We start from the raw sequence: 26474 nt of genomic DNA on the forward strand, positions 1-26474 counted from the left end.
AACTTGCCCTTATTAAACAGGTTTCCATTTTTATTTTTATTTTTGTTTCGGGAAACAAAAGAATAGAAATTCTTAGGCTAGGAAGGTTACCATGCGCAGCCATGGCAACTCGGCCGGGGCGGGCCAGGCCAGACTTAGTTCTCGACCGAAACGGAAACTCAGGTCGGGCTGTGCAGGGCCGAGATTCCTGCTGGATTCGGGTTGCCGCCCGATCCGACTGTCGTTCTCCTTCTTTTTCGTCTTCCATACCCGAATCTGGTTCTGAGCAGCTGCTGTTAGAGAGAGAAACTCGACAAACGTAGAGAGAGAGGATGGGGACGAGGACCAATTTCTACAAGAATCCTTCGTTCGCTTGCAACAGAGACTTCAATCTCTCCTCCGCTCTTCGAAACCTCAAAAGTAACTTCCTCCCTCCTCTTTCGCCGCTCGGCTGCAAAATGTGAGCCGGTCACATCGCCGGAATTCGTTTTCCGGTTTTATCATCGATTCGCTGCGCGTGTTGAAGCGGTAGCTTACAACATCGTGACTGGAAGCGTCTCCTTGACTGATGGAGAACCTTCGAAACGATGAGAATGCCGAGCGCCGCCGCCGCCGGGACTCTGGAGCGCCGCGTGGCGGGAGCGGCGTCGCCGTGGAGGACGATCGGCCGATGTCGCACGAGGAATACGTCCAAAAGAGGAGGTAATTGTGGATTTTTCTTTCGCGATGCTTATTGAAGACGCCGACTTTGTAGTATCTCTGTTCTTACCGTGTCGAATTGATTGAGCAGGAGAGAAACGAGCACGGGTCAGGTTTATCAGGAATTGACTCCCGATGTTCTGGTAATTTTGCTCCCTCACAGTTTGGCGATTGAGATTGTTTTTCTTGATTACGATTAGTTGGGTTGCTTTCCCTTTTGTAGGGGGCTTCGAGTTCGGGTTTGAACTTAGTTGACTACGCAAGTAAGTCCTGTTTGGGATTTGTGGTTAATAGGTATAAAAATGTCGCCAAAGCATTTAGATGTCATTGCTCGTGCAATTTAGATGTTAATCTTGTATTGTTGCCATTCTTGCTGGCGATGGAAGCACTTCTGAAAGGGATGAAGAGAAGGAGACTGAAATTTGTGGTTTGTCTTAAAATATGTTCTTCTTCTTCTAGACTCTGGTGACTTGCCAAGAAAATGGAATTTGGCACATGAATCTAAAGTTTCTCAGCGGGTTTTCTTGCTTTTGGCCGATTGAGATAACCTGAGACCTGTTTACTGTTAGGGCCATTGCATAATTGATTTAGTGATTTCATTAGCTATGTCATCTACAGGTTCAGGAAATATGCAATAAACTTTTGACTTGGTATCTTTTCCAAACGTTTACCTGATGTGCATTTTGTAGGTAATATTTTTGAAGGCGACCAAACCAATGGAAAAGCAATCTAGGTAAGATTAGAAGTGAGCAAAGATTTCCCCTGCCTGGAGAACCGGTTTGCCTGGTGTGTGGCAAATATGGAGAATATATTTGCGATGAGGTGAAATTTTGTAAATTGGAGTTCTGAGCACTTTCTTATCATTGACATCTGGCTAGATGACATTTAGATTATGTTTGTTTGTGTTGATAGACTGATGATGATATCTGCAGCTTGGAGTGCAAAGCGGTGCTTTTATGAACTCTTAAATTTAAAGAGGCCATTCTGCTGTTGCCTTTTGATATACGATGTTCAAGAAGGGGTATATGGTTCCAAGTTTTGACATTGTGATTTTTGAAATGTTGGATTCCAGGATCCCTTGAGCAACCAAAGTCCGGTCACGGCTTCAGCTGAGTTTGTTTCTGGATTATCTGTGCCTGAAGAAGAAAATGATGCTTGGGATTATGTTTGGCACTGGTGGTCCAATAGGAAATCCAGTCTCTCTACTTATCTATGGTAAGGTTTGCTAGACCTACTTGTCATTGTTCTTCTCAGTCTGTTTAAATGGGTTAATCCTGGATATAGAAGAAAGCATTTTAAATTTTCCATGCTATGAGAATGGATGAATCTTGTTTAACTCATTATTTTTTCTGCTACTTATTTTCTTTTTGGACCTGCGTACTCCCTGTGGTTTTCAACATGCAGAAAGGGAAAAGGTTTCGTGGATCTTTTTCATCACATGGCCACATTATATTCCTATTTGTGCTATGTTGCTCACAAAATCTTTGTTAATTGTAGTACTACCTGTCAGAGGCCTGGGCACCTTGCTGAAGATTGCTTGGTGAGTGCCCTATAAACTTCCCTTCCTTGGTGTGATGATCTGTTTTTCAACTTCTTTACTCCTTGTTTCCACTGGCATGACGTGAAAAAGTCCTGGTCATGCAGGTTGCAGCTGGACAAAACAAATCAACTTCCATACCCAAAGATCTTCTGGGACTTTATAGAAGGTGTCAAGAATTCTGAATCTGTCTCATCTTGTTCCCCTGTTATTATAGTTCTTCGGCTATTTGCACTCTTGGTGTATATTAAGGATCGCACAAATTTGTTTCTAAAATTTGATGTCAACTGCTGTCGAAACACTCAATTCCTCTCTTCTTTTTCTATTGCTTTATGTTCATTCCAGATGCAAGCAGATAGGGAAAAGCTCATCTGCAGCAAGGTGCAATGAATGTCAATCCACACATAGTTTGGCAACTCGCATAGTTTGGCGACTCGTCTTGATTGTAATAGAGTAATATGTGATGGGTAAGTGCCTGTTATTGGTTAAATTACTGTAGCATCATGGGTTGCCTTTGCTGCTTGAGGCATCAGTTTGCTTGTTCAGCAACTATTTGAGTGGCATTAGGGGATGAGTTTCTGGCTGGTACAATATTTATTTCTTTTGTGGGGGTATGTTCTGTCTTCTTCAAGTCACATTTCTTTTAATGTTTTTGCTGTTGATATTACTTTAAACTGGTGTTTTAGGGGTTGGGGAGCCTTTAATTCCATTTTCACTTATTATTACTCTGCTTTGGGACATTTGACGGGGATCTGGTTGGTACTGAGCCTATGGGCAGTAATCATTAGCAACTTCCGTTGATTTCTATAAGGGGAAGTTTGTAGGTTGGGTAGCATATGGCAGGATAAGGATGCTTATGGGGACAATGGTCATGTTATGTTAGTGCACTTCATTTTAAATCAAATATTATTGACAGTGGTGACTGAAGTAATAGAATTTACAGTAATTTAGGAGATTGATTCATTCTGAAGCCCCATAGAGTGTATTGACATATATTTTTAAAGTATTTTATGCCCTCACATGGAGGATTTCTCAGTGCAGGTCATTTGGATGAGCACATTAGAATGAATTCCTCTCACTGACGATATTATTCTCACAAGCTCAAGCGTTTGGTTAGGATTTACTTGCTCCTTTGTCTAGTCTAGTTGCGACGATATCTATATCAGTTAGTTTATTGATGACATGTTAAATTTGTATTTGTAAGTTAGCCATTTGGAAGATATTTTAGATTCTCTCAAAAGAGTGACTCCCATGTTATAAATAAACCAATGATGTAAACGATGTGCCTGCTTCATTGAACAAGTAGTTTGAGATAAGTCACTTCAGATTGTAATCCTTCACACTGCACAAAATGATTAAAAGAATGTGCTGCTTCATTAAACAAGTAGTAGGTCGCCTTGAGATCCTATGTCTCTGCATTGCACAAATCCAGTCTTTAAGATTACTTCCTTTCTTTTTTGCAGGTGAAATGCAGTAAAGCAACATGCAAAGTGACAGACATATCTGATCTTTTGGGTTGCCATTACTGTTTTCACAAATTCTATGAAATGTGTACCGCAAGTTGGTACGTGGCCTTAATTTTTTTTTTTTTCTGCATTGTATAATTACTTTAATTTATTTGAATTGCTGGCGTTATTCTACGGGATGGGTCAGCCACGTTGGGGTTGATTGGGGGGTTTAGACAGTAACAGGTGATAATTTCCCACTAGGGTATTCAATATTACGCAAGAAGTTCTTCATTAGCCAGGTCCATTTATTGTGCCTTCTGATGAAAGATAATAAATTTCCAATTAATGCCTGTCCAATCCAGGAAAGGAGCAGGACTTGCAATTTATAAGGTCTATTAGCTGCGAAGATCATTTTTCATGGCGAGACCACTCGCACTCGATATTTCTTCCTGGAAATTTTATGTTAAAGCTGATTTGATTAATTTAGGACCTGTCGACAAAACCAGGCAGAGAATGAATTTTCTGAATGCCGGTGCAGAAGATAGTGCGTATATTGTGAGTAGGCATCCTCAAAGGAGCAAGCATGTTCAGATCAGCGAATTCATTTTCTTATCCTTGGCGGGGGAGAAACCAGGCATCGGTCCCTGTACAGCTATTTATGGTGAGAGAGAGAGAGAGCTGCCAGCGCGACTTTCAGGATCCTGGCTTTTCAAGTCCAGAAGCAGCGTCGTCGATGGAAGAATATGATCTGACTAGTTGGTCAGCTAGAATCGCAATCTCCGACTTGTATAGTTGTTCTTCGCCGCCTATGGAGTGTAGGGACTTCATGTTTCCCAGTTGATTAAACCATTCTTCTTCCTCTGGACGTCGTTATAGTGTGCAACACCTAAAAGGAAAGAAAAAAAAAAGGTTGCTCTGAATGACATGGCTCATGCTATACTGACTGTTTTACGTCTATCACTGTATTCAACTTTGACAAGTTGTTCTTGGCAATTCTTTGTAACCTTATGGTTTAGCCGAGTCAAATTCTTGTTTGTCCACGATTATTCTCAGTGGCATGATGGCATTTTTTTTAAAGATTTTATTCTTGAATAGTGGCAAGCAATCATATGCTGACTCTGTATAATTTAAGCGGTCGAAGCACAAACTAGAAGTAGTATTGGCGGAGAAGGGCTATTGCTTTTTGCCATGGCAAGATCAGTATTTACATTTATTTCCTTACATTTATTTCCTAAGTGCAGTGATCACGTGATATATCGACCTCGTTTTAGGGATTAGACATGAACATAGTTTCAGCGTAGAATGAGGAATGAAAATTTGTCTAGTTCCACATTTCAAGATATGCCAAGTAAGTTTATATATTCCAAAAATCGGGAAACTTATTTTGACAGACACCTCGGAACCTAGTTTAGACGAGTACCTTGGAACCTAAATTAGGTTTTTATATTTTTCTTCATTTATGTCTTCAAGTAATCATGTGGTATTTCATAGCGTTTAATGATAAGTGTATAATTTGGAACAACTAGTTTAAGCTTCCATTATTGATTGAGACTTTTATTAAGTTAATGTTTCATATTCTTCATGTGTTTAGAGGTAAGTTGTAATCAATGGATTATAATAGCAAGTAGTAATTATTAAAGGTGATGATCTAAGTAGCACCAACACGCGACACGCTATATATGACACACAACACGCCGTTTCTCAAAAAATAGAGAATTTCGACATGTTGGGACATGTTGTATATTAGATGTTTATTTTTACGATATTTCAATTAAATTAATTTGATTCAAATTCATAAATAAATAAATAATAAAAAAAAAAGTCTAGAATGAATTTAATCTAAAAATATTAATCTATCATTTATTAATATCATTTTTGGTTTCAATTTAATAAACTCAACCACTAAGGTTTGCCCCAGTAGCCACCCTTCCAAATGGAAGGGGAGGTGGAAGTTCAAATCCCCACATTCTCGGGGGGATTGGGATAATGACAATTTAGTTTTAAGTGTGGGTTTCGACTCCCACGCCCTACGAATGTTAGACAAAAGTCTAAGAATGAAAGTTAAAAGTAAGAACAGAGTAAGATCGACAAAAAAAAAAATTAACAAATTCAACTCCATTCCAATAATTCATAAAATTTGAAGAAGGAAAAATAGCAATTCACATACTGGATTCACCTCTCGGACATATTGGAAAGAAAGAGAAAAAAACTTGGGGTGTGAATTTCATATCATGGGAAGTAAGAATCAAAAGAGAAAGAAAAGTAAGTTTTTTTCTTTCCCTAATATTATTTTTATTATTATTTTCATATATATATTTTTATTTCTCATTTATTGAAAGTTTTTAAAATTGATCTCATGTATCGAAATCGAAACTCGCATGTTGAAATTTTGACTTGAGTATCAAAGAGTGTTGAGAAAGTTGACCAACTTGTCGGATTTTTGACACGTGTTGACCGAGTATTAAAGAGTGTCAGAGGTGTCAGAGTATTGAACATGTGTCGAAGTGTCCGTCAATACGAAGACTTTTAGAGAGTGTCGATGCTTCCTAGGTGATGATTCACTATAATCATTCAATTAATAATACAAGTGAAAATGAAGTAGACCTCAAGTTTAACCTGTTCCAATTGATAGATTTTGGTTTTTAGGTGGAGCTTATTTTGGAACTTGGAACTAGGGCTTGAAACCACTCATTCTTATGAGAGATATCATGTAATTAATGTTGGTTAAAAAGTGTGTCCAAATCTAGCAAAAGAAAATCAATTTCACCTTTTTCATGCGGATGCCTAATTTGTGCCCAAATCTATCAAGCTCATCGAAGCATGAGAGGAGTTGCCAAGTTTGATGAGGGTCGACCATCCTCGTCCATGTCGGCGCTACTCTCTTTTCCCTCCTCTCTCTCTCTCTCTCACACACACATGCAATTTCATTTTATTCTCTTTTTGCACGTGGGTCAATGCATGTCATGCCATATTAATACATCAGTGCTGTCGATAAGATTTTGCTGCTTCATAAAGCAAATTGAAAGAGTGGTCGACAAGCAACCATAGATGATTAACGAATTAATTTATACAAATCAAGTAAATTAAAAGAACTGATTTCATCAATAAATTAATGTAAGGAATTTTAATTGAGGAAAAAAAATGGCCTAATTGCACCATACCCCACACTATTAAATTAAATACAATAACATTACAAGAATACAAATTTTGTTGTAACTACCGGCGTACATGGGTCGGCTCGTTCTTCCAAATTGCCATGTCGGCGTCCGAATAAAAACCAGAATCGCTTCCTTCCTGTTCATCAGAGCGAACGAGAGCAAAGGACACCGCCGTCGTCGAGAAAGGCTCGATCTCATCAACCTCGATTCATTCCCGGCGGAAGAAGCCCTCTTCTCCCCTCGGCCTGTTCGCATCTCAGCTCGCGCAAGGTAATCGCTTTGTCCATCTCTCAGCAGCGTGTCGTTTCAGTTGATTCTCTGCGCCTCAGTTGTCGGAATAACCGGCTGAATTGGCGTGTGTTTTGGACTCTTCTTGTCGACTGGGGATGTGGGTGGCCGAGGTTTTTTTTTTTTTTCCCTCTCTTTCGAATCGTTAATACCTGTTAGTGTGGAACTTCGTCAGCCCAGGATTGAATTCATCGGAAAGGAAGAGCCTTTTGTTTCTGACTTTTGAAGTGACTAGCCCTGCGGCCTGTCCGTCTGATTGTTCCTTTGCATCCTAATTCGGTGCCGATCGTTTGTTGAACTAGCATGGGTGGGTTGGCATGCGCGTGCGCGTGCGCTAGATTTCTATTGCTCGCAAGAATTGCCGGAGTTCGCTACTGGAATTAACCGATTGGGTCGCGCCACTCGGTTTTGTCATTTGTGTGCCCTCGCCAGGAGATGATTTTGTTTTCCCTGCGCTTAGCTGTGCTGTGGATGTGCCCAAAAGCAAGAATTTTTGCCCACTTTTCTTCATTTTTTGGGCCTTCGTCCATTCGCACATTCCATTCGCTACCGTTGAGAAAGCCTGGCATTGCTACGCTTTTACGTTTTTGAACTATGCTTGTGCATTTATCAGCGAGATTTAAGTTCATTCTCGTTCATTGATGGCCGTGGCTCCAATGGAAGTTAACTTGTTAGAAGGCTGCTTATGTGATGCTTCTTAATTTTTGCCTGACCATAAGATTGTTTTTGGATGTGGCCTTTGAAATGCACTGAATTCTATCGTGCATGATAATCTCTAGGTAGCACGACGACATGGACGGTCATGGTGGTTTGAACATCCTTCCCCAGAAATGTTGGAATGTGTACAATTATGAGAACAGAGAGAAGGTCCAGAAAGATGAAGAGGCTGCCGTGAAAGAGGAGCAGCTGAAGCCAGAGCAAGCGAGGAAGCACAATGCTGAGTTTGTCTCGAGAAGCTTCGTGCTGCCCATGGCTTCGCTTCTGCCAGTCAACCTGCTGAAGCTCCTGCTAGTCAGCGAGTGGAGCCAGCTGGGACGAACAAGAAGTCTGGCCATATCAATCTCTTTGAGGGAATTAAGATTTTTGACCCAGTTGAACTACCAAAAAATGGGGCAGGAAATGAAAGGGATGTATTCAAGAGGTAGAAGATGAAGAAAGAGGAGGTACCGAAAGTGGTAACTGCAGAGGATGAGAAATATAGATTGGGATATGGGATTGCTGGAAAAGGAGTTAAATTGCCATGGTATCTTGAGAAGCGGGGTGATCACGTTGATGGGGAGAAATTTGGGGATGAAGGGCCGTCGAGGGATGGGAAGGAGCAGGGAAAGATAAGTGGGAAGAAGACATTGGAGGAGCTGAGGGAGGAACGGATGAAGAGAGAAAAGCAGGAGAAAGAAAGGACAAGGTCATTGATGCTAGAGAAGAGCCGAAGGGATGGAGATCTACTTAAGGACAAGGGTTTCAGAGGAGGTGACGCTGCAAATTTTGGTCATTTAGACTTTTTGATCGTACTTATATGTAGACCTTGCCGTATGGCTGATTGGGAGGGCCTGGACCGTGCTATTGGTTTGGCAAGACTTGGATTCTAAGGTCCTGTTTTCGGAGATTTCTGCCCCCCTTATGCAGTTCTCCAATCTACATTTGCCTTGCGAAATAGGTTCCCTCCCGTAGAGATATGAACGCTTCACTTCAGATTCTCTTCGAGAAAGAATGGACTGGTTTGCCTGTCCTTTTCAAATCCTGGAGACGATCAACGGATAATCACAGCTTGTAAATGTCTATTCCTTTTCATTTTGGCTTTCTTGGTCATTATTGCATTATGTTGGAATGATATCACTTTGATCCTTCTGCAAGTTACTCCAGTTCATAAACCACATAATTTCATATATTGTTAGACTAAAATTCTAAAATGCTGGACAAAGTAATACTGCGAGCTTGACTTTCCACTCCGCAAGTCCTTGAGGGCATGAGAGATGAAGCGCGCGAACAATCAAGTATGCCAAAAAGTATAACTAGATACTTAAGTTCCCAAAGAAGCAAACTTAAGGCTAAATTTTCCAAAGACAAGTTCATCAGCATGAATCATAACAGTTCATCCAACTTTCATTCTCACCGGAATTCTATCTGGGTACTTCTCCCTTATCCTGGCAGCCTCCGCCCGCCTCTTCTCTGGGTTTACAGGACAGTTTTATTAATTAACACGTTCAAAATCGAAGCTTCAGCAACAATATAACCACAAAAGCGAATTGCTACTCAAGGGAGAGTAAAACGCACCAAGATCATGCTCTTGCTTGAAGTAACTCTTAGCCATTCCACCTGCTACCATAGCCCCAAAAACATAAGCCAAAACTGATAAAATCGAGCATAACATATGAAAAAGGAGTAATGATAACAAAAATAGAGCCCTTCAATTTATCACCCCATCCCTCCACGCCACATATCTGAAGGGTAGTTCAACCTAGCAGTACAGTCAAATTCAAGATGTGAAGCCAGTTTCCTAACCCAGAAGGAAGAAGAACAAAATTGAAAAAAAAAAATTAAAAATTAAAAAAGCTGAAAACTTTATCTCCTTCTCATGACCCTGAGCACAGAATTTACCGACGATCATACATACAAAAAATAAAAAAACACAGCAAAAGGGAAAAGCAACCCAGGATTCTGCAAATTCAAGCATGAGCACCGTTGAAGACAAAGCACCAAGATGAACAGCGATCGATTCCCAAGACAAAGACTCGAACTTTACTACGTTCCAACCTCTTGAGTAATCAAACCGAAGCACGAGTTCACAAGCGGACGAAGAATCGCTGCAAGCTGGAAGCTGCTGATTGAGGATACGAGGCAGCCTTTTGGCTTTGTGTATTTCCAATAATTTCCAACTACTCTATTATCAATGCCCATCTTTAATAATAACCATTTTTTAATTAAGTGAAACTAATCACTATGATTTGCCTTAGTGGCTACCTTTCTAACATGAAAGGAGGAGGTGGGAATCGAATCCACACCTTCTCAAAGGGTTGGGGTGAGGACGAATTAGTTTCAAGTGTGGGTTTCAACGCCCATGCCTTGCGAGGAAGCAGGGGAAAAATCTGAAAGTGAGATAAGAAGTGATGATGATGATGACAAATGATACACCCCTCTTTGATAGTCAACCTTCTTCCTTTTCTAAAATGGTTCTGTCTCGATTTTCTGTCTTCTTTCAAATTATTTTCCATTTAAGCCCTAGATACAATTTTCGAAACGAGTTTTTCCCTAATCAAATTAGATTGGTATCGCGTTTTTTATGGCTTACTAAATTTAGCAAGATTTCACTCAAAGATATCAAACATATGATATGTTTTCTGCATGTCGAATATCAACCATAATTTATTCTATGAATTACTATGCCATGGAAAAATTAGAAAGACAACATTTGATCATCGAAAGGATGAACAAATGGGTATGAAAATATGTCATAGCGCTGATTGAACTAAAAAATTAATAAAACATTATAAATTTCGAGTTCTAACTAACCTCATTGGTCTTGGCTTGATACCTATGCATGCCGTGTAAAACACAATTTGACACAGGGAAACTGAGACTTTGACTAATGTTTGTGCCATTATGCACTCAATCATTCGAGACGTGTTCGTCATCCCTATAATAGAAGTAGCTAGACCTAGCTCTAAGTTTGACAATGATGTAAGATTGATATGATTACTTAAAGTCTCTCCCCGTTGCACAAAAAGACTATTAAACTTTGGATTTACAGCCTTTCAAAAGATAAAACTACGAAATGCTGAGTCATGAATGAGAATATCCTTTTATTCTCAAAACCCTCTTGGAGACCGAGGCCCACCACTCTTCATTACTTTTTTTTTTTTTCATTACTTGGTTTCTGAGGAAATGATGTAGAACTACTCTGCAGTGGCCAAGATAAGTCTCGTTTGGCTTTAAACAAAGGATCAACTAAAGTAGGCATAATTGATAGTTGGGAACTGATTAGATGCCCATCGTCAACATGACTTGATATACTCTAATGGGGCTTCTTCAATGACATAGTCTTAAAGTTATGCTCTATTTTGATCTTCGGTCTCTTGATTTTCCTTAGCTGTTTAGAAGTTGCAGATTGAGGTCCGATTGCCTGGAGATTAGCTAATAAATTGAGCTAGAGTTGAGTTCTCTTTTGTGGGTGGAAGAGAGATCTGTTTTGCACCATAGTTTAGCAACCTTCAGTTCTAGTGGCAAGCCAATAGGGACAAACATTTCACCAGATCAAGAGCCTGGATCATCAACAGATCATGAGACATATTTTGAAGCAAGTGCAAAGAGTGGCTTTTGTTGGCCCTAGATCTCGTCGCGACCAAGAAATTTGAAAACCTTTACAAAAATATAAAGGATCTTCTAAAGAGACCGCCCTCGTGATTTTCGCTATTTCATTAACTAGGTTAGCATGTAGGTTGGAAGATGAACGTTAATTTTTTATCCTGATTCTGATGCTATTGATAATGCTAATTCCTCCTCCTATATTAGGGCGCAAATCAGATCTACCAGTTTGACATTAATGACATTAATTGCAACTTCGTGCTCAAGAGTCATCATATTCCTACCTCGGTAATGTTATTACTATACATCAGCAAGAGATATGCCTCGAGTACATTCGCCAGCTCTTTTTGCAATGCTCGTCGTTACAACTAGTGCCCATTCCTCGACCATCATTCAGATCATTACCGGGATGAAAAAAGAAACATGTAAAAACTCCTAGGCTGGTTCAAGCTTCATCCCTAGACTTGTGAATACTGAATAGACAGGTACTGATCTCCGAGACTGAGAGAAGACGGTTCGCTCTCATCTGTGAATGACTTCGTTGGTAAAGCCTTCCTCAGGTCACTCAAGGCACGCTCATCATTGCTCGCCACTCGTCAATGCTCGCCAATTGGTCGGAGTCCAGACATGGAAGCTCCCTCTGGCTTAGGATTTTCATCACTTCTGCCGTTCTTCCAAGGAGAATAGCGGCGGACCACACGCTCTCTGTCCGGCCCTCAATGCCGCTGCGAGAGCACTCGGTGAATATGACATGTTCTAAGTTGGTGAGGCAGGCCGCAATAATATCGGAGATCATCCTTGATAGCTTCTCGAAGATTCTGTTGCTCATATAACAGTCGCTGTTCTTGCAATCGAGCAGCAGGGTCTCGCTTATACGGTACATGGAATGCGCGGCCCGTACTTTGACGGGCCATGCCGAAGGGGATTCCATTAAATATCCATGGGTTGGAACAGCTTTGAATTCGACGAAAACGTTCTTTGCGGTGCACGCAAGAGCTTCGAGCACATCCTTTGCGGTGTTTCCCTGGAGGGAAATTTTGCGGAGATCTACATCAAGCCATTTGTGGTAGAGATCGACTCCCATGAACACAATGCTCGCCGCCTTTCGGGCATTCATCAATTCTTGTTTTGCGCACAGCCTTTCTTCTACTATGTTGACATACATCAGGGCCTCGCGAACACCACGCAGCAATCGTTTCCTGGCAGATGGGTCAATGTCCGGAATGGTGACCGCTATGCTCGTTAAGGTCGCGATCGGCAGTGCCCAATTGTTCTGTGGTTCTGCAGAATCCAGGGGAGGAACTGCATCGCTGTCGAAGTCCATGACCCCTGTGAACCCACGAGGATCCGTCTCTTCCAAAAGTTGCACGAGATGTATGGGCTGATTGTTCTTCCCCATCTTGATCCAACGCTCGATGGTGTCGCATTTGTTCCGCATCATGACGTGCACCAATTCTTCCTCGCCCTCGAGATGCAAAATATATTGGCTGAAGTCCGGCTTTGAGGCCGAGCCTTCTAGGGGCGAACTCGAGTGCAAGTCCTTGTCTGAATCGCTGATGTTCAGTTTGAACTTCTTCCTCAGATCGGAGCACAAATCACAGAACAACAAGATCGGGCTCGTGAACAGAATGGAGATCAGCCTCACGGCCTTGCTTCCCAACACGATCCCGACTTGTATTCCGATGAGCATATCCAAAACTACGTTCTTCAAGTCGTGGATGAGTTTACGACACCGCCGGCTCCGGACGTGTAAATTGAACGGACGCTCCTTAATCTCTATGAATTGCTGTATCCAATACTTTTCGGGCTTGAATTCATCCTTATAGCTCTTGTTCCCCCGCCTCTGCCATTTGAATCTGATCGTGAGGAACCATCGGAATGCCGGCGCAATTGTGCCGACGCCAACTGCAATAGTCTGCGTGATGAGAATTGCCGTGCTTGACCACTTATAGTCTGACTCCGACTCCGACGGGCCATAGCAGGATACGAACTCGAACATCCAGGGCTGCAGGTAAGCCCGGACCATCGCCTGCGCCAGGGTCATTGTGCTCAGGAGGCAGAGCGCCCCGGAAGCAGTGCACGTCACAGACCGCGCCACGACAAATTGCGGGTTGCGGGAATGGGCCATCATCCCATACTTCAACAGGTGCTCCTTGAGCTTGTCGAAGACGTTGTCGCAGCTCCGGCTCAAGCTCTCCTTCACAGTCAGCTCGTGCCTCTTGCAATACTTCATCTCCAAGTAGCACTTGCTCGTCGGGACCATCGCAGCCGAGAAGCTCAGGGTCACCAGCAACAGCAGCATCAGGGACATCACGAAGGCATGTTCCCACCTGCAGACGAAGATCACTCCAGTGCCCAACTGTATACAGATGTTCACAAAAGATGTGATGACGAGAATCGCCAGAGCGATCACGTTGGACCGGAGCTCCTTGTTCCCCATCGACCCGAGAGAAGGCATCGAATTGCCCATCACGGTGCAGATCAGGACCGAGCTGCTAAGCTTGGCGAGCTGCTCCTTCCGGCGCGCCATAGGCGTGTTGAGGTCAATGGAGAGCTTGACCGCAACGGCAATGACGCTCAGTGACATGGCGTTGAGGGCGAAGTAGCGGCTCGGGAACCAGAGCTGCCCGTAGCGGAAGCCAGCGGCAGCGTCCGCGGCCATCGCGATCGCACAGGCCAGGGAAGCCGCTGCTATGTAGATGCCGATCCAGGGCATGGGCTTGCCGAACTCGGCCTGGTTGAGGCTTCCATTGACGCAACCGAGCATGATGGCCGTCTCTATTTCTTGGTATCGATTCCCCTGTTTCCTTCGAAGCTCTGTGACTGCGGCGGCTCCGTGTTTTTGCTCAGGAAGTTTTAGGCTGGAAAGCGCGTGGGAACGGCTAAGTGAGTTCCATTTTTTCCAGGTCCAATCAACTAGACCTCTGCTTGGGAGTGAGAAACGTGATAATATTTTAACGACTCGAGTGTGATTGTAATATCCGTTATATCGCTTGATTTATAGTGAAGTTCGTTGCGGTTTTTTTGGTGGACGAACTACAACCAAATCATGTTAAAATGATGTCTGATTTATTTTCTTGTTTTGTTTATTTTATTATTTGATCACTCACAATGAAGCCAATGATGAAGAAAGCGGAACCGTAGCCAAGAGAGAAGAGGTAGAGACAATGTTCGCAGTGGCACAACCATATGCAAGGGTGGCGAGTGCCACTGGTTGACGATAGTGGCATGCGACGACTCCGATTGTGGTGGCTTGGTGGCTGCTCAGTGATTTGGGGGAATGAGAGAGGTAGGGTAGGTTAGGGTAGGTTAGGGTTTAATGGAAGAAAGTGTAATCTTTGGATGTATAAAAAAATCTTGGGCGGCTATTTCTCAATAGAGCATTTATGTATAATTGTTCTCATTACCCTTTATATCAAGGGTTAATATCCTGAAAAACGCTAAACTGGTACATATATAACAAATTTACTTAAAACTATTTTTTTGACTATGAAAAACCTAAACTGGTATACCTGTGACAAATTTACCCCGACTAATCATAAAAAAATCATAAACTGATACATTTATGATAAATTTACCCCAAACCAATTTATTCGACCGCAAAAAATCTCAAACTGATAAATTTGTGACAAATATACCATCCGCTAAATTGAATTAATCTCATAAAAAAATCACAAAAATTATAAACCATGACAAACGGAGCGTAAAATCCCAAATTGATATATCAGTCAACTGTCACGTGTCATTTAACTTAATAATTTGACTATAAAATTTAACAAAAACTAATATATGGTAAATTCATCACAAATGTATTAATTTTGGGTAAATTTGTCAAATTTATACCATTTTGGGGTTTTTAGTAGTAAAAAATAGTTTTTGGTAAATTTATCACGGGTGTATCAATTTGGGGTTTTTCAAAATATTAACCCTTATATCAATGAGTGTTCTAACGATTTTGATCCCTCGTATATGGTAATGTTAGGATTAGCAGCAAGCAGTAGCACTAAGATTCATAGCCCAAAATAACATTTTTTGGTTTAGTCAATTGGGGCAATTTATAGTACACCTTTCGGGTTCGTAAAATCCACGTGATAGAAATGCCTATAAAAGATGGGTTTTGCCGTTGGACCTGGTTTGAGCGATGACTTAGAAGTCTTGTAATTTGAAGCAAGACGACGCATCAGTACTTCTAAACGAAACAATTCATCGTAATCGATGATGGAACCATAGGAAACCTAAAAGAGAAACAATTTAAGTAAAACAGTCAAAAGCGTAACTCTCTTTTCCAGATTCGATATTGAATTGAAGTTTCCTTCTTTTGTCCCATTCTCTTGGCTCTCCTCGGAGTGTACGACTCACGGCCACGGGAAGAAAAAAATGGGTTTTGCGCTACACATACGTAATTGCACACGCAAGAGGGCCTTTTAACCACGTACTAATCATGGCGAGACTGTCTTTTCAAAGCAAAACGATCCTCCGGCCGACACAAAGAAAAATCAGCAAAACGACCCAAGATATGCATGACGTAAGACAACACGTAGAGAGGGAAGTGCCGAAAAACCCTACATGGTGCCCCGAACCTATATATATATATATATATATGCGCGCGCGTATGCATGGATGTCAACATTGGTGGCACAGTGGATCTATCTTGAAAATTGGACATCATGCCTTTCCTAGACACAATTTTAGTCACGTGAAGGTTTAGGACAACAACGTTTCACTTGCGACAACACCGCGATTTACCTCTCTCGTCTGAGGCCGACAGTCTATTTGCTAAAATAGAAATATGACGGAGGTACCAAGAGTGTGGTTGGTAACAATTTTATTCAGGGATGATTATCAAACAGGGCCCAAGCTAGCGACGGATATATTTTGTCGTTATTTGAACTGTATTCGAGTACGAAGTGATATGGAGAATCAGAAATTCAATCTACGTAAGTTGACAAATATGCATTGGTGGTAGACTTGAAATTAGGGATGCCAGCATGAATATTTTTGCGAGATGGAAAATGGTTCGACGCAATTGCGTAGCTTGTGAACTTTTTATGAGGTAATAAATTAATTTGAGATAACTATGTCTTAGAGTATAAATTTGAGATTTTTAATAGTATTAATTGTTGATTGTCTAAATAAATCTTTCTACCTTCACAAGCTTATTGATCAAGTTTCTTGGACACCAAATCCAATCAACCATTAGAAGACACTAAAATATGTATGCGGATTCCCACGTGGACACAACAGGAAAATCATCAAAGTCCGGTGTGGATAAATCTTAGCTCATGTGGAAGTCTACGTGAATGTCCTTATTGGAAGAAAATCTTATCCACGTCGCATTGTGGCATTGTTCGATAGCCATGCCGAATGGATTTTGTTGGGTTTAGCATCAGAAGGACTTAATTACAAAATTTAATAAAATAGAAAGATTTAATGGACAAATTAAAGGGAACGAGGCTTCATTAGAAAAACCGCAAAAATGTAGAGATGAAAAGTCAAAAAAGAATTTGTAATATAAAATAATTTTTAAGAAAAGGAAAAAAAAAGTGCCAATATGGCAACCCGGTCCGGGTCGGGCTGGGCCAAACTTAGTTCTCGACTGAAACGAAAACTCAGGTTGAGCCGTGCAAGGCCGAGATTCTTACTGGATTCGGGTTGCCGCCCGATCCGATTGTCGTTCTCCTTCTCCTTCGTCTTCCATACCCGAATTTGGTTCTGAGTAGCTGCTATTAGAAACTCGGCAAAAGTTCTCCTTCTCCTTCGTCTTCCATACCCGAATTTGGTTCTGAGTAGCTGCTATTAGAAACTCGGCAAAAGTAGAGAGAGAGAGAGGATGGGACAAGAACCAATTTCTACAAGAATCCTTTCATTCGCTTACAACAAAGACTTCAATCTCTCCTCCACTCTTCGAAACCTCAAAGGTAACTTCCTCCCTCCTCTTTTGCAGCTCGGTTGCAAAATGCAAGCCGATCTCATTGCCGGAATTCATTTTCCGGTTTTCGCATTGATTCGATGCGCGTCTTGAAGTAGTAGCTTACAACATCGTGACTGGAAGCGCCTCCTTGACTGATGGAGAACCTTCAAACGATGAGAATGCCAAGCGCCGCCACCACCAGGACTCTAGAGCGCCGCATGGTGAGAGGGGCGTCGCCGTGGAGGACGATTGACCGATGTCACACGAGGAATACATCCAAAAGAGGAGGTAATTGTGGATTTTCTTTTTTCGCACGCTTGTTGAAGATGCCAACTTTGTAGTATCGATGTTCTTATCGTGTCGAATTGTGTAGGGAAACATATTCCTAAAAATAGATCCAATACTCAAATGATCGAATACCAAAAGCGAATGCAGAAACATGCCCGGAAACATGTTACACCGATCAAATGCATATCACGAAGTCAAACATACATTGATTGCCACATATTAAGTATCGTTGCAGTTTTGAGGGATTTTTTGAAGCCCTAGTTTCGTATGTCGAGAGAGGCACGTACTGTTTCAAAAGGGGGAAAATAGAAAACGTATTTCTCTTCTGAAAATGCAATTGTTCAGTTATTCTCCTTTTTATTTTTTATTATTATTTTATATATTACAGTAACTACACTCTTTTATGAGCCCTGGCCCAACATGGGCAAACCATGAAACATAAAACCCATCATCTCTCACTCACACATGGTGGGCTAAACAAAACTCTTTTTACCTCTCTGCAACATTCATACCATTAAATAATTTGTGCAACCAACATACTTTGAGAGCTTGTTGCCATACATCTATTAGGAATATATAACATTTCATAATGGGTATCATATTTTTTAGTAGGTATAGTATGCAGTATCTAGATCGATTGATTACATTTATATCTTTCTTGATTACAATATTTAGATATATTGTATTCACAATTATGATTAAATAATCATAATTGATCGACCAGTAAATATAAAATTAGAATGTGATTCTTCAAACTCGATCTTCCTCTTTCCTTGAAACTCTCAATTTCAATTCAACTTACTTTTCTAGAAATGTCTCATTAGATTGAATCAATTCATGATCATTGGCAACATTCTAATATAACAAACACTGAATAGAAATCTTGAAAATAAATAAGAGTTATGAGGGCACTTAATTGAGGAACTTTTTTCTTCAAGAATTTCACATGGTATAAAAGTTAAGATCAAAAGTTTTTGCCACTCTTGTTGGTCGTCTCATGCATATGTAGTATGAAATGCGTATTATGATATTAACTCATTTCCCATAGAGTATATGTCTACACCTTCAATATCGTACAGATGATAGTTCAGACATATCTAATGTCTAACTTGAGTTCACGTATCTACTCTCACGGAATTCACGGTTAAGAGCTTCTAATGTTTCTTGCTCTTCCAACACATATTGAATTTTCATATGCCATATTTCATAATTATCGTTGTTCAATTTCTCACATTTATTCAATTCAGCAACTATGCTTTTAGTTGCTAAAGCCATTGGATCTAAACATATGAGATACATATGCATGAATTATTAATGTCTATCAATTATGCATCCATTTTGCATAAACTCATCATATTAATGAATAATTTCAAATAAGATTTCAAAATCAAAATGTCACTATGTTTCCAATCATCATCCAAAAATCCTAATTTAAAATTATCATTAATATAATCTTCTATGCAAAATAAGTTCTTTGAAGCTACAAAAACTTTTATGAACTACTCACAACAATTAATAATAACAGAAGTAATTGACATTGGATATCTATTAACAATAGAATAAAATATTTTTTCATAATGTAACAATATCAACATGGTAGAAATAATCTACATAAGATATCCATAAAACATACTAAATAAACATCACTAGAAACAGCTAACGCCAAGTCAAACTATGAACAAGGAAAGATCCTTTTAATTTCTTGAAAATTTCCTTTGTAAATTCATTAGGCACATTCGGCAACCATAAAAAAACAGACGGAAATCCCTTAGGATTTCTCCTTCGCACATCCATCCTCCGTCGGATTGAACTCATTTCTTGGGTCGAAGTCCTTGTGGCTTCAATTTGATAATATTCATAAATAAATAAAAAAGCCACTACACCATGTTGACCTCTCATAGGCGATTCAACACTACTTGCCATTCAGATGGAAGAATATTTATAAAGAATTGCACCATCTCAAAGGTTGGCATGAGATAACCCTTCCAAATGACTTTTTGTATCTTTTTATTAACCTCGAAAACATATTTAATTAAATCACCACTTTCCCATCAATAATCAATCAACTCAGCTATCAATCTTGAAAGTCTTGTCTTTTGACTTTGACCATGCGCGAATAGGTATGCGCTTAGAAGGGAAGTCATTGTTCTTGCAACAAATGCAGAACAAAAAAAGATTACTTATAAACTTATAATTCATAGGGACTTAATTGAAAAAGAAACACATTTTTCATTTTTTTTTTGGGTCAACAATCAACGGTCAATGCGGTCATTCAACAGTCAACGATCAAGAAGTCAATTGTCACGCCCCGAATTTCGGGCACGCGCACATCCCTTGACGATCGACTAAATTGCAACGTTCCCAGAACGTGTCGCCAACTCTTTTTTTTTTATGCACATGCGGAAACGAAATTTAAACATATCCCCAAACAACAACAAATATGGGATAGAAAAGTAGGACAATCAAATTTCACCAATCACGCTTTAATAATAAGCCAAGTCAGTCCTACAAGTCTGTACACTAAAAGTCTGACTCAAAAGAACTACCGAACAACCTATACTCTGGATCCCTTCGATTCTGGCTCAGGAACCTCCACGACACCCTCCAGTATCACCAAACTAAGGACCTGAAAAATTGTAAATCATGACGAGGGTGAGAATAAATCTCAGTGAGTCAACACTTTAAATCCTGATTAGGATGAGAATTCACTCAGAGACGTCTTAAACATACACCACTCAAAACTTACCTTACCTCAGCACCTTCCGACACATTAATGTACCTCATAAACACTTATGCATATAGTAAATGCATTCAATAACTGTAACACATCATATCACTCATCAAATAATTCACAAGAGTCCCGATTATAAGGCCAAATTGTTATGACACGTCACATTCTGTACCACACAATTTCGTCCCATAATCAGGCGCGGATATCTCATATCGGTGGTTCAATCCACACCCGATATTCACTTTCAATGTCCAAACTCCATATACAAACTCAAGGTTCTAGAGGGGACCCCCACGAAGTTCCGTTATTGTATGACACTTAGTCCCTGACCACAATCAGCAACAATATAAGGTTCTAGAGGTGGCTCCCATGAAGTCACGCTGTTGCGTAACACTTAGTCCCTAACCACAATAAGCAATAGCTCAAGGTTATAGAGATAACTCACACGAATTTTCTTTATCGTATAGCACTTAGTCCTTTTCCACATATAGTAATAGTACAAGATTCTAGAAGTGGCTCCCATGAAGTCACGTTATCGTGTAATACTTAGCTCTTGACTATGTAAGACAGTAGTGCAAAGCTTTAAAAGTGGGTCCCATGTGATTCAGTTCATCATGTAGCACTTAGCCCTTGACTACAATAAGCAACGGTACAAGGTTCTAGAGGTGGCTCACACGAGATTTCGTTATCGTGTAGCACTTAGTCATTTACTTGCTCACAACCCATTCGGTTTCCTCAACACACCTCATCATCTTTCGATAGTCGCCACATAAAGCAATAACAATAAACCACGATCATGGCACAACCATTCGTGCATCATCACACATAACTTCTAAGCATATCACAAATCAACCACATCACCAAATATGCATGGTTCAGCAAGCATAGTATCAAAAACAATCACCAAAACCACTACCAGTCCTAACCGGCAGAAACGGTCCACTCGCACGCCTCCAAATTTAAACCCAGAAATTTAATCAAATGAGTTTGGAAAATTTTCAAATTTGAATATGTTATAAATGACACATACATGAACATTTTCCATGCAAATATCTTAACCCATATCTTTCTAGATTCATCACAGTAAATCACTCAATCCAGTACAAAAACTAGGTCCGTTTCCAGAAAGTTTGTCTTCCAAAATCAGTTTGGTTCGAGATCCAAAACTTGTCCATTTGGTTTGAAATTTGACTATATTAAATTAGAAGATGTGAAACAACCTTCGTGAAGGAACCCTTTAAAAATTAGAACCCTAAGAGTTAATAAAAATCTATTGAATCCCAAAAGGTTGCAAGTTCCAGCAACAACAACGGTTTTATTTTGTTTTTAACGAAATTGAAATCATATTCTTTTAAATCCATAAAATCTTGAGTAAAATATATGTTACATCTGAAGATGTCTAAAACATTTTTTAAGAATGAATCAACCTCAAAATCTTAACACATTTCGATCTACAAAAATGGCAAATGACGAGGGTTTAGAAATCAGATCTGAGGAACATTTATTGAATTGGACTAATCCATCCTTATTAGTGCTAATCTCACCAATTAGATCAACACTAATCCATATTAAGGCTAATATAACCAAAATATATTAGCACTAATCCATCTTAAGAATAATCTCACTTAGTACTAATCTAATTAAGCTAATTTAAACTAATCTAACTACCTAAGCGTAATTAACAACATAATCAAGGATTATAGAGTTAACTCACCATATTAGCGAATAAACGGGTTCACGGCAACGGTGACGCGACGGCGGCTCGATCCCGTGTCTACGGCGGCTCCAAGGGAGGCCCGAAAGGAGTTGAAAACCAGCCAACAAGCTTCTGCTCAAGCTGGGTTGCGGTTCTGGTTCTGTTTCTGTTTGAGCTGCTGGTCAGGTGGTTGTTGGCGTGGCTTGGTGGTCTCGACTCGGTGGGACGGTGGCGTGGGATCGGCTAGATAAACGTGCAGTGGTTGGCAGTGGAGTTGAACGGGCTGGAGTTGGGTGGATAGTTAGGAAAATGGAGATAGAGCAGAACCAAAGGAGAAAGAAAATGAAAAAGAAGAAAAGAAGAATCTGCAGCAATGGTTCTGCAGGAGGTTTCACACACAAAAGGGAGAAGGAGAGAGAAGAGAGGGAGACAAGGGGAGAGAAAGTCTTCCAAGCAGCCAATGGCCTTCCAAGACCAATATCCAAGCACTTGAGTGCATGGACACCCAAGTCTTCAGCCCACAAAAGTCTTGGCAGCAACCAATGGGGATTTTCCCTCTCAAAGCTTCCCAAACAAGCCAACTTGAAGGCCAAAACAGACCCCTTCAGTAGACCTACGAATTTCCCTTGATCTTCATTCAATTTCACACCAATTGACTTCAATTTAATGGCCCCAAAAAGCCATGGCAGCAGCCCACACAATTTCCCTTTAAGCCTTCACAAAACAACTCAATTTGGTAGCCAAAAATGGCAGCCAATGTGCCCATACGAATTTCCAGCCCTTTTCTCTCAATTTCCTCACCAATTAAGTCAATTTGGTGACCAATTTAGCCCCTTGAAGCTGCCCTACGAATTTCCACCATTTGCTCCTCAAAACAAAACAATTTGGTAGCCAAAACTTCACTCAAAACTGCCCATCCGAATTTCTTGAATTTAATTTGCCAAATTTGGATTTTCCGTAAAAATTCCCAGATCGATGGAATTTTTTCAAAAGATGAGACGAGGTCCTAAAAATGAATCATGACACGCTTGAATGTTTGATTTCCGAAACCAAATTCAATTTCGTGGTTAAAATCGACCGGACGTGATTTTAGTCCAATCCAACCTACCGGGTAGCTTTTAAGGATTTTACCGCAATTATATCATTTAACGGCTTCACCTAATAGGTTAGTTAACTCATGAGTGATCGGCTTAGAAAAAAAGAACCATAGGCACGTCGGTGAAAAGACCATTTTTTTTATCAGGACGGGTCGAAAATTCAGGATGTCACATCAACGTTTGACAGTCGACGAGACCGAGTCGAGTCAAAATGGTCAGGTTGAGTCAAACCTGTTGAAATATAATATGCGAAAACGATAGGATTTTGCAATTTATGTCAACGCGAAATCACAAAGAAATAAACGAGAAATAATGAGGATATTAGAAATTTACGTGGTTCGGTCCGAGTATCGGTATCTACATCCAGGGGAAAAGCGAGCAGCAAATAATCCACTATAATTGAAGAATCAAAGTTTAGAATCGCTCACACACTCGAGTGTTTCTCACACCTAAATTTAACCTCAAACTCAAAGTGTTTATAAATAAACAACTCACTTGAACGTAAACTCACGGCACAAAATCACCGCGCGTTTAGGGTTAAAGTAAAACGCTTTACGTATGCCAAAACAAGAACTCTAGCATTCGTCTTTGGTCCGCGTACGTACGGATTCGCGTTTTTGTTCAAAGTTTCGTGCGGTGTGACTCTTCTCCTGGACCCGTGGCTCTTGCTCGTTTTTCTTTCATTGTGTGGCGCTCTCCAAGTTTTCTTTTCGCGGCTCTACTCTCAGGCAGCGTGGACGTGCAGAGGGCTTCTTTCTTTATTTCCTTTTAGCTTTTATATCGTGCCCATAGTCAAAGCACGTAGATAACCTTATTCGGCTCCTGCAAATAAAGAATAAACTTTGCTCCTTTCTTTTCATTCTATTTTATTTTCTCTTTTGTAAACCTTCATGGAGTCCAATGAATCTCCCTCTGTTAACTGAAGACATCCAAGACCAAAAAGAATTTTGAATTTCTTTTCTTGTGCGTAATCTTGAATATTATCTTTATTAGAAAAATATCTTCATGAACAACCACGTAAAAAATTTATATAAGTAGATCGTGTTTTACAAACGCTCAAACTCGAGACATAATTTAACAAAATTGATCGACTTGGCTAGGTGACATCATCGTGATGTCACCAGCAAGTGCCCTGCGCACGCGCAGGCACGTGCAAGGCAGTTACCCCCACATGTGGTGCACGCGCGGGGCGGTTACCCCCACACATACGGCGCACACGCTTGCGCAAACCGCCTCGGGGCGTGCGAGGCTGTTTCTTCTTGCCACCCATGGCGGCGCATCCGACAACCCCTGGCGGCAAGCCACCCATTGTTTTTCTCGTCTCGACAAGAACTACAACCCTACACTATCATAAACGAGTTTCGATTCACTAAAAATGAAAAAGGGGAGCTGAACAGTACGGGGTGTTGAGATTTCCGTCCCCAAGCATCCGATGGTGGCGTTTCTCGAAATTTCAACCAAAAGCAATTTATAAATATCAACAGTGATCAAGAAACATGAACAATATCGCGTTGATACCAATGTAGGGAAACATATTCCTAAAAATCGATCCGATACTCAAACGATCGAATATTGAAAACGAATGCGGAAACGTGCCCGCAAACATATTACACCGATCGGATACATATCACAAATCGGACATACCTTGATTGCCACAGATTAAGTACCATTGTAGTTTTGAGGAATTCTTTAAAGATCCGGTTCTGTTCGCCGAGAGAGGCGCATACCATTTCAAAGTGGGAAAATAGAAAAACGTATTTCTCTTTTGAAAACGCAACTCTTCAGATATCCCCATTTTTACTTTTTTTTATTATTTTATATATTACAGTAACTGCACTCTTTTATGGGCCCTTCACTTACGGGTTGGGTTTTGGCCCAATATGGGCGGACAAGCTTAACTTGGCCCATCAAACATAAAACCCATCAAATTGATTGAGCAAGAGAGAAACGAGCACGGGTCAGGTTTATCAGGAATTGACTCCCGATGTTATGGTAATTTTGCTCCCTTATAGTTTGGCGATTGAGATTGTTTTTCTTGATTACTGATTAGTTGGGTTGCTTTCCCTTTGTAGGGGGGCTTTGAGTTCGGGTTTGAACTTAGTCGACTATGCAAGTAAGTCCTGTTTGGGATTTGTGGTTAATAGGATAAACATGTCTCCAAAGCATTTAGATGTCATTGCTCGTGCAATTTAGATGTTAATCTTCTATTGTTGCCATTCTTGCAGGCGACGGAAGCACTTCTGAAAAGGATGAAGAGAAGGAGACTGAAAATTTGTGGTTTGTCTTAAAATCTGTTCTTCTTTCTTCTGGACTCTGGTGACTTGCCAAGAAAATGGAATTTGGCACATGAATCTAAAGTTTCTCAGAGGGTTTTCTTGCTTTTAGGCGATTGAGATAACCTGAGACCCGTTTACTGTTAGGCCCGTTCCATAATTGATTTAGTGATTTCATTAGCTATGTTGTCTACGGGTTCAGGAAATATGCAGTACACTTTTGACTTGGTATCTTTTCCAAACGTTTACCTGATGTGCATTTTGATGGTAATGTTGTTGAAGGCGACCAAACCAATGGGGAAAGCAATCTAGTTAAGATTAGAAGTGAGCAAAGATTTCCTCTGCTTGGAGAACCGGTTTGCCTGGTGTGTGGCAAATATGGATAATATATTTGCAATGAGGTGAAATTTTGTAAACTGGAGTTCTGAGCACTTTCTTATTAGTGACATCTGGCTAGATGACATTTACATAATGTTTGTTTGTGTTGATAGACTGATGATGATATCTGCAGCCTGGAGTGCAAAGCAGTGCTTTTACGAACTCTTAAATTTAAAGAGCTCATTTTGCTGTTGCCTTTTTGATATATGATGTTCAAGAAGGGGTGTATGGTTCCAAGTTTTGACATTGTGATTTTTGTAATGTTGGATTCTAGGATCCCTTGAGCAACCAAAGTCCGGTCACAGCTTCAGCTGAGTTTGTTTCTGGATCATCTGTGCCTGAAGAAGAAAATTATGCTTGGGATTATGTTCAGCACCGGTGGTCCAATAGGAAATCCAGTCTCTCCACTTATCTAGGGTAAGGTTTGCTAGACCTACTTGTCATTGTTCTTCTCAGTCTGTTTAAATGGGTTAATCCTGGATAAAGAAGAAATAATTTTAAATTTTCCATGCTATGAGAATGGATGAATCTTGTTATTTTTTCTAGTACTTATTTTCTTTTTGGACCTGCGTACTCCCTCTGGTTTTCAATATGCAGAAAGGGAAAAGGTTTTGTGGATCTTTTTCATCACATGGCCACATTATATTCCTATTTGTGCTATGTTGCATACAAAATCTTTGTTAATTGTA

General features: G+C 40.4%; 2 protein-coding genes, 1 long non-coding RNA gene and 1 pseudogene across 8 annotated transcripts; 2 read left to right on the plus strand and 2 right to left on the minus strand.

Moving 5' to 3' along the window:
- The first annotated feature begins 181 nt into the window (after positions 1–181).
- LOC120292968 lies at positions 182–26470 on the plus strand. Of its 6 annotated transcripts, none has more exons than XM_039311605.1 (6): positions 182–681; positions 770–821; positions 902–941; positions 1055–1105; positions 1368–1500; positions 26091–26470. In XM_039311605.1, exons 1-5 carry the CDS (start codon positions 548–550, stop codon positions 1409–1411), a joined length of 321 nt encoding a protein of 106 aa, XP_039167539.1. In that variant the 5' UTR covers positions 182–547; the 3' UTR covers positions 1412–1500; positions 26091–26470. The 6 variants fall into 6 exon arrangements, with proteins under 6 accessions (XP_039167539.1, XP_039167538.1, XP_039167537.1 ...); XM_039311604.1 differs by lacking the exon at positions 26091–26470 and adding an exon at positions 1611–1739; XM_039311603.1 differs by lacking the exon at positions 26091–26470 and adding an exon at positions 1591–1741 and having other exon boundaries at positions 184–681.
- Positions 1478–4740, plus strand: LOC108959104 (annotated as a pseudogene).
- Positions 11977–14178, minus strand: LOC104429672. The gene has a single exon (XM_010042512.3). It carries the CDS (start codon positions 14176–14178, stop codon positions 11977–11979), a length of 2202 nt encoding a protein of 733 aa, XP_010040814.2.
- LOC108959102 lies at positions 20078–22434 on the minus strand. Its single transcript, XR_001986618.2, has 2 exons — positions 22056–22434; positions 20078–20236 (listed from the first exon to the last, which is right to left on the minus strand). It is a non-coding gene; the product is annotated as an uncharacterized LOC108959102 (long non-coding RNA).
- Positions 26471–26474: the final 4 nt, after the last annotated feature.

The sequence above is a fragment of the Eucalyptus grandis genome, chromosome 4, assembly GCF_016545825.1.
Source record: "Eucalyptus grandis isolate ANBG69807.140 chromosome 4, ASM1654582v1, whole genome shotgun sequence".
Classification (NCBI taxonomy): Eukaryota; Viridiplantae; Streptophyta; class Magnoliopsida; order Myrtales; family Myrtaceae; genus Eucalyptus; species Eucalyptus grandis.

Bases quoted from the DNA above. Each gene is read 5' to 3' on its own strand.
- LOC120292968 (XM_039311605.1), top strand. From the start codon at position 548: ATGGAGAACCTTCGAAACGATGAGAATGCCGAGCGCCGCCGCCGCCGG. The intron at 822-901 runs GTAATTTTGCTC...TCCCTTTTGTAG, and splicing joins AATTGACTCCCGATGTTCTG to GGGGCTTCGAGTTCGGGTTT. The intron at 942-1,054 runs GTAAGTCCTGTT...CCATTCTTGCTG, and splicing joins GAACTTAGTTGACTACGCAA to GCGATGGAAGCACTTCTGAA.
- LOC104429672 (XM_010042512.3), bottom strand. From the start codon at position 14,178: ATGCTCGGTTGCGTCAATGGAAGCCTCAACCAGGCCGAGTTCGGCAAG.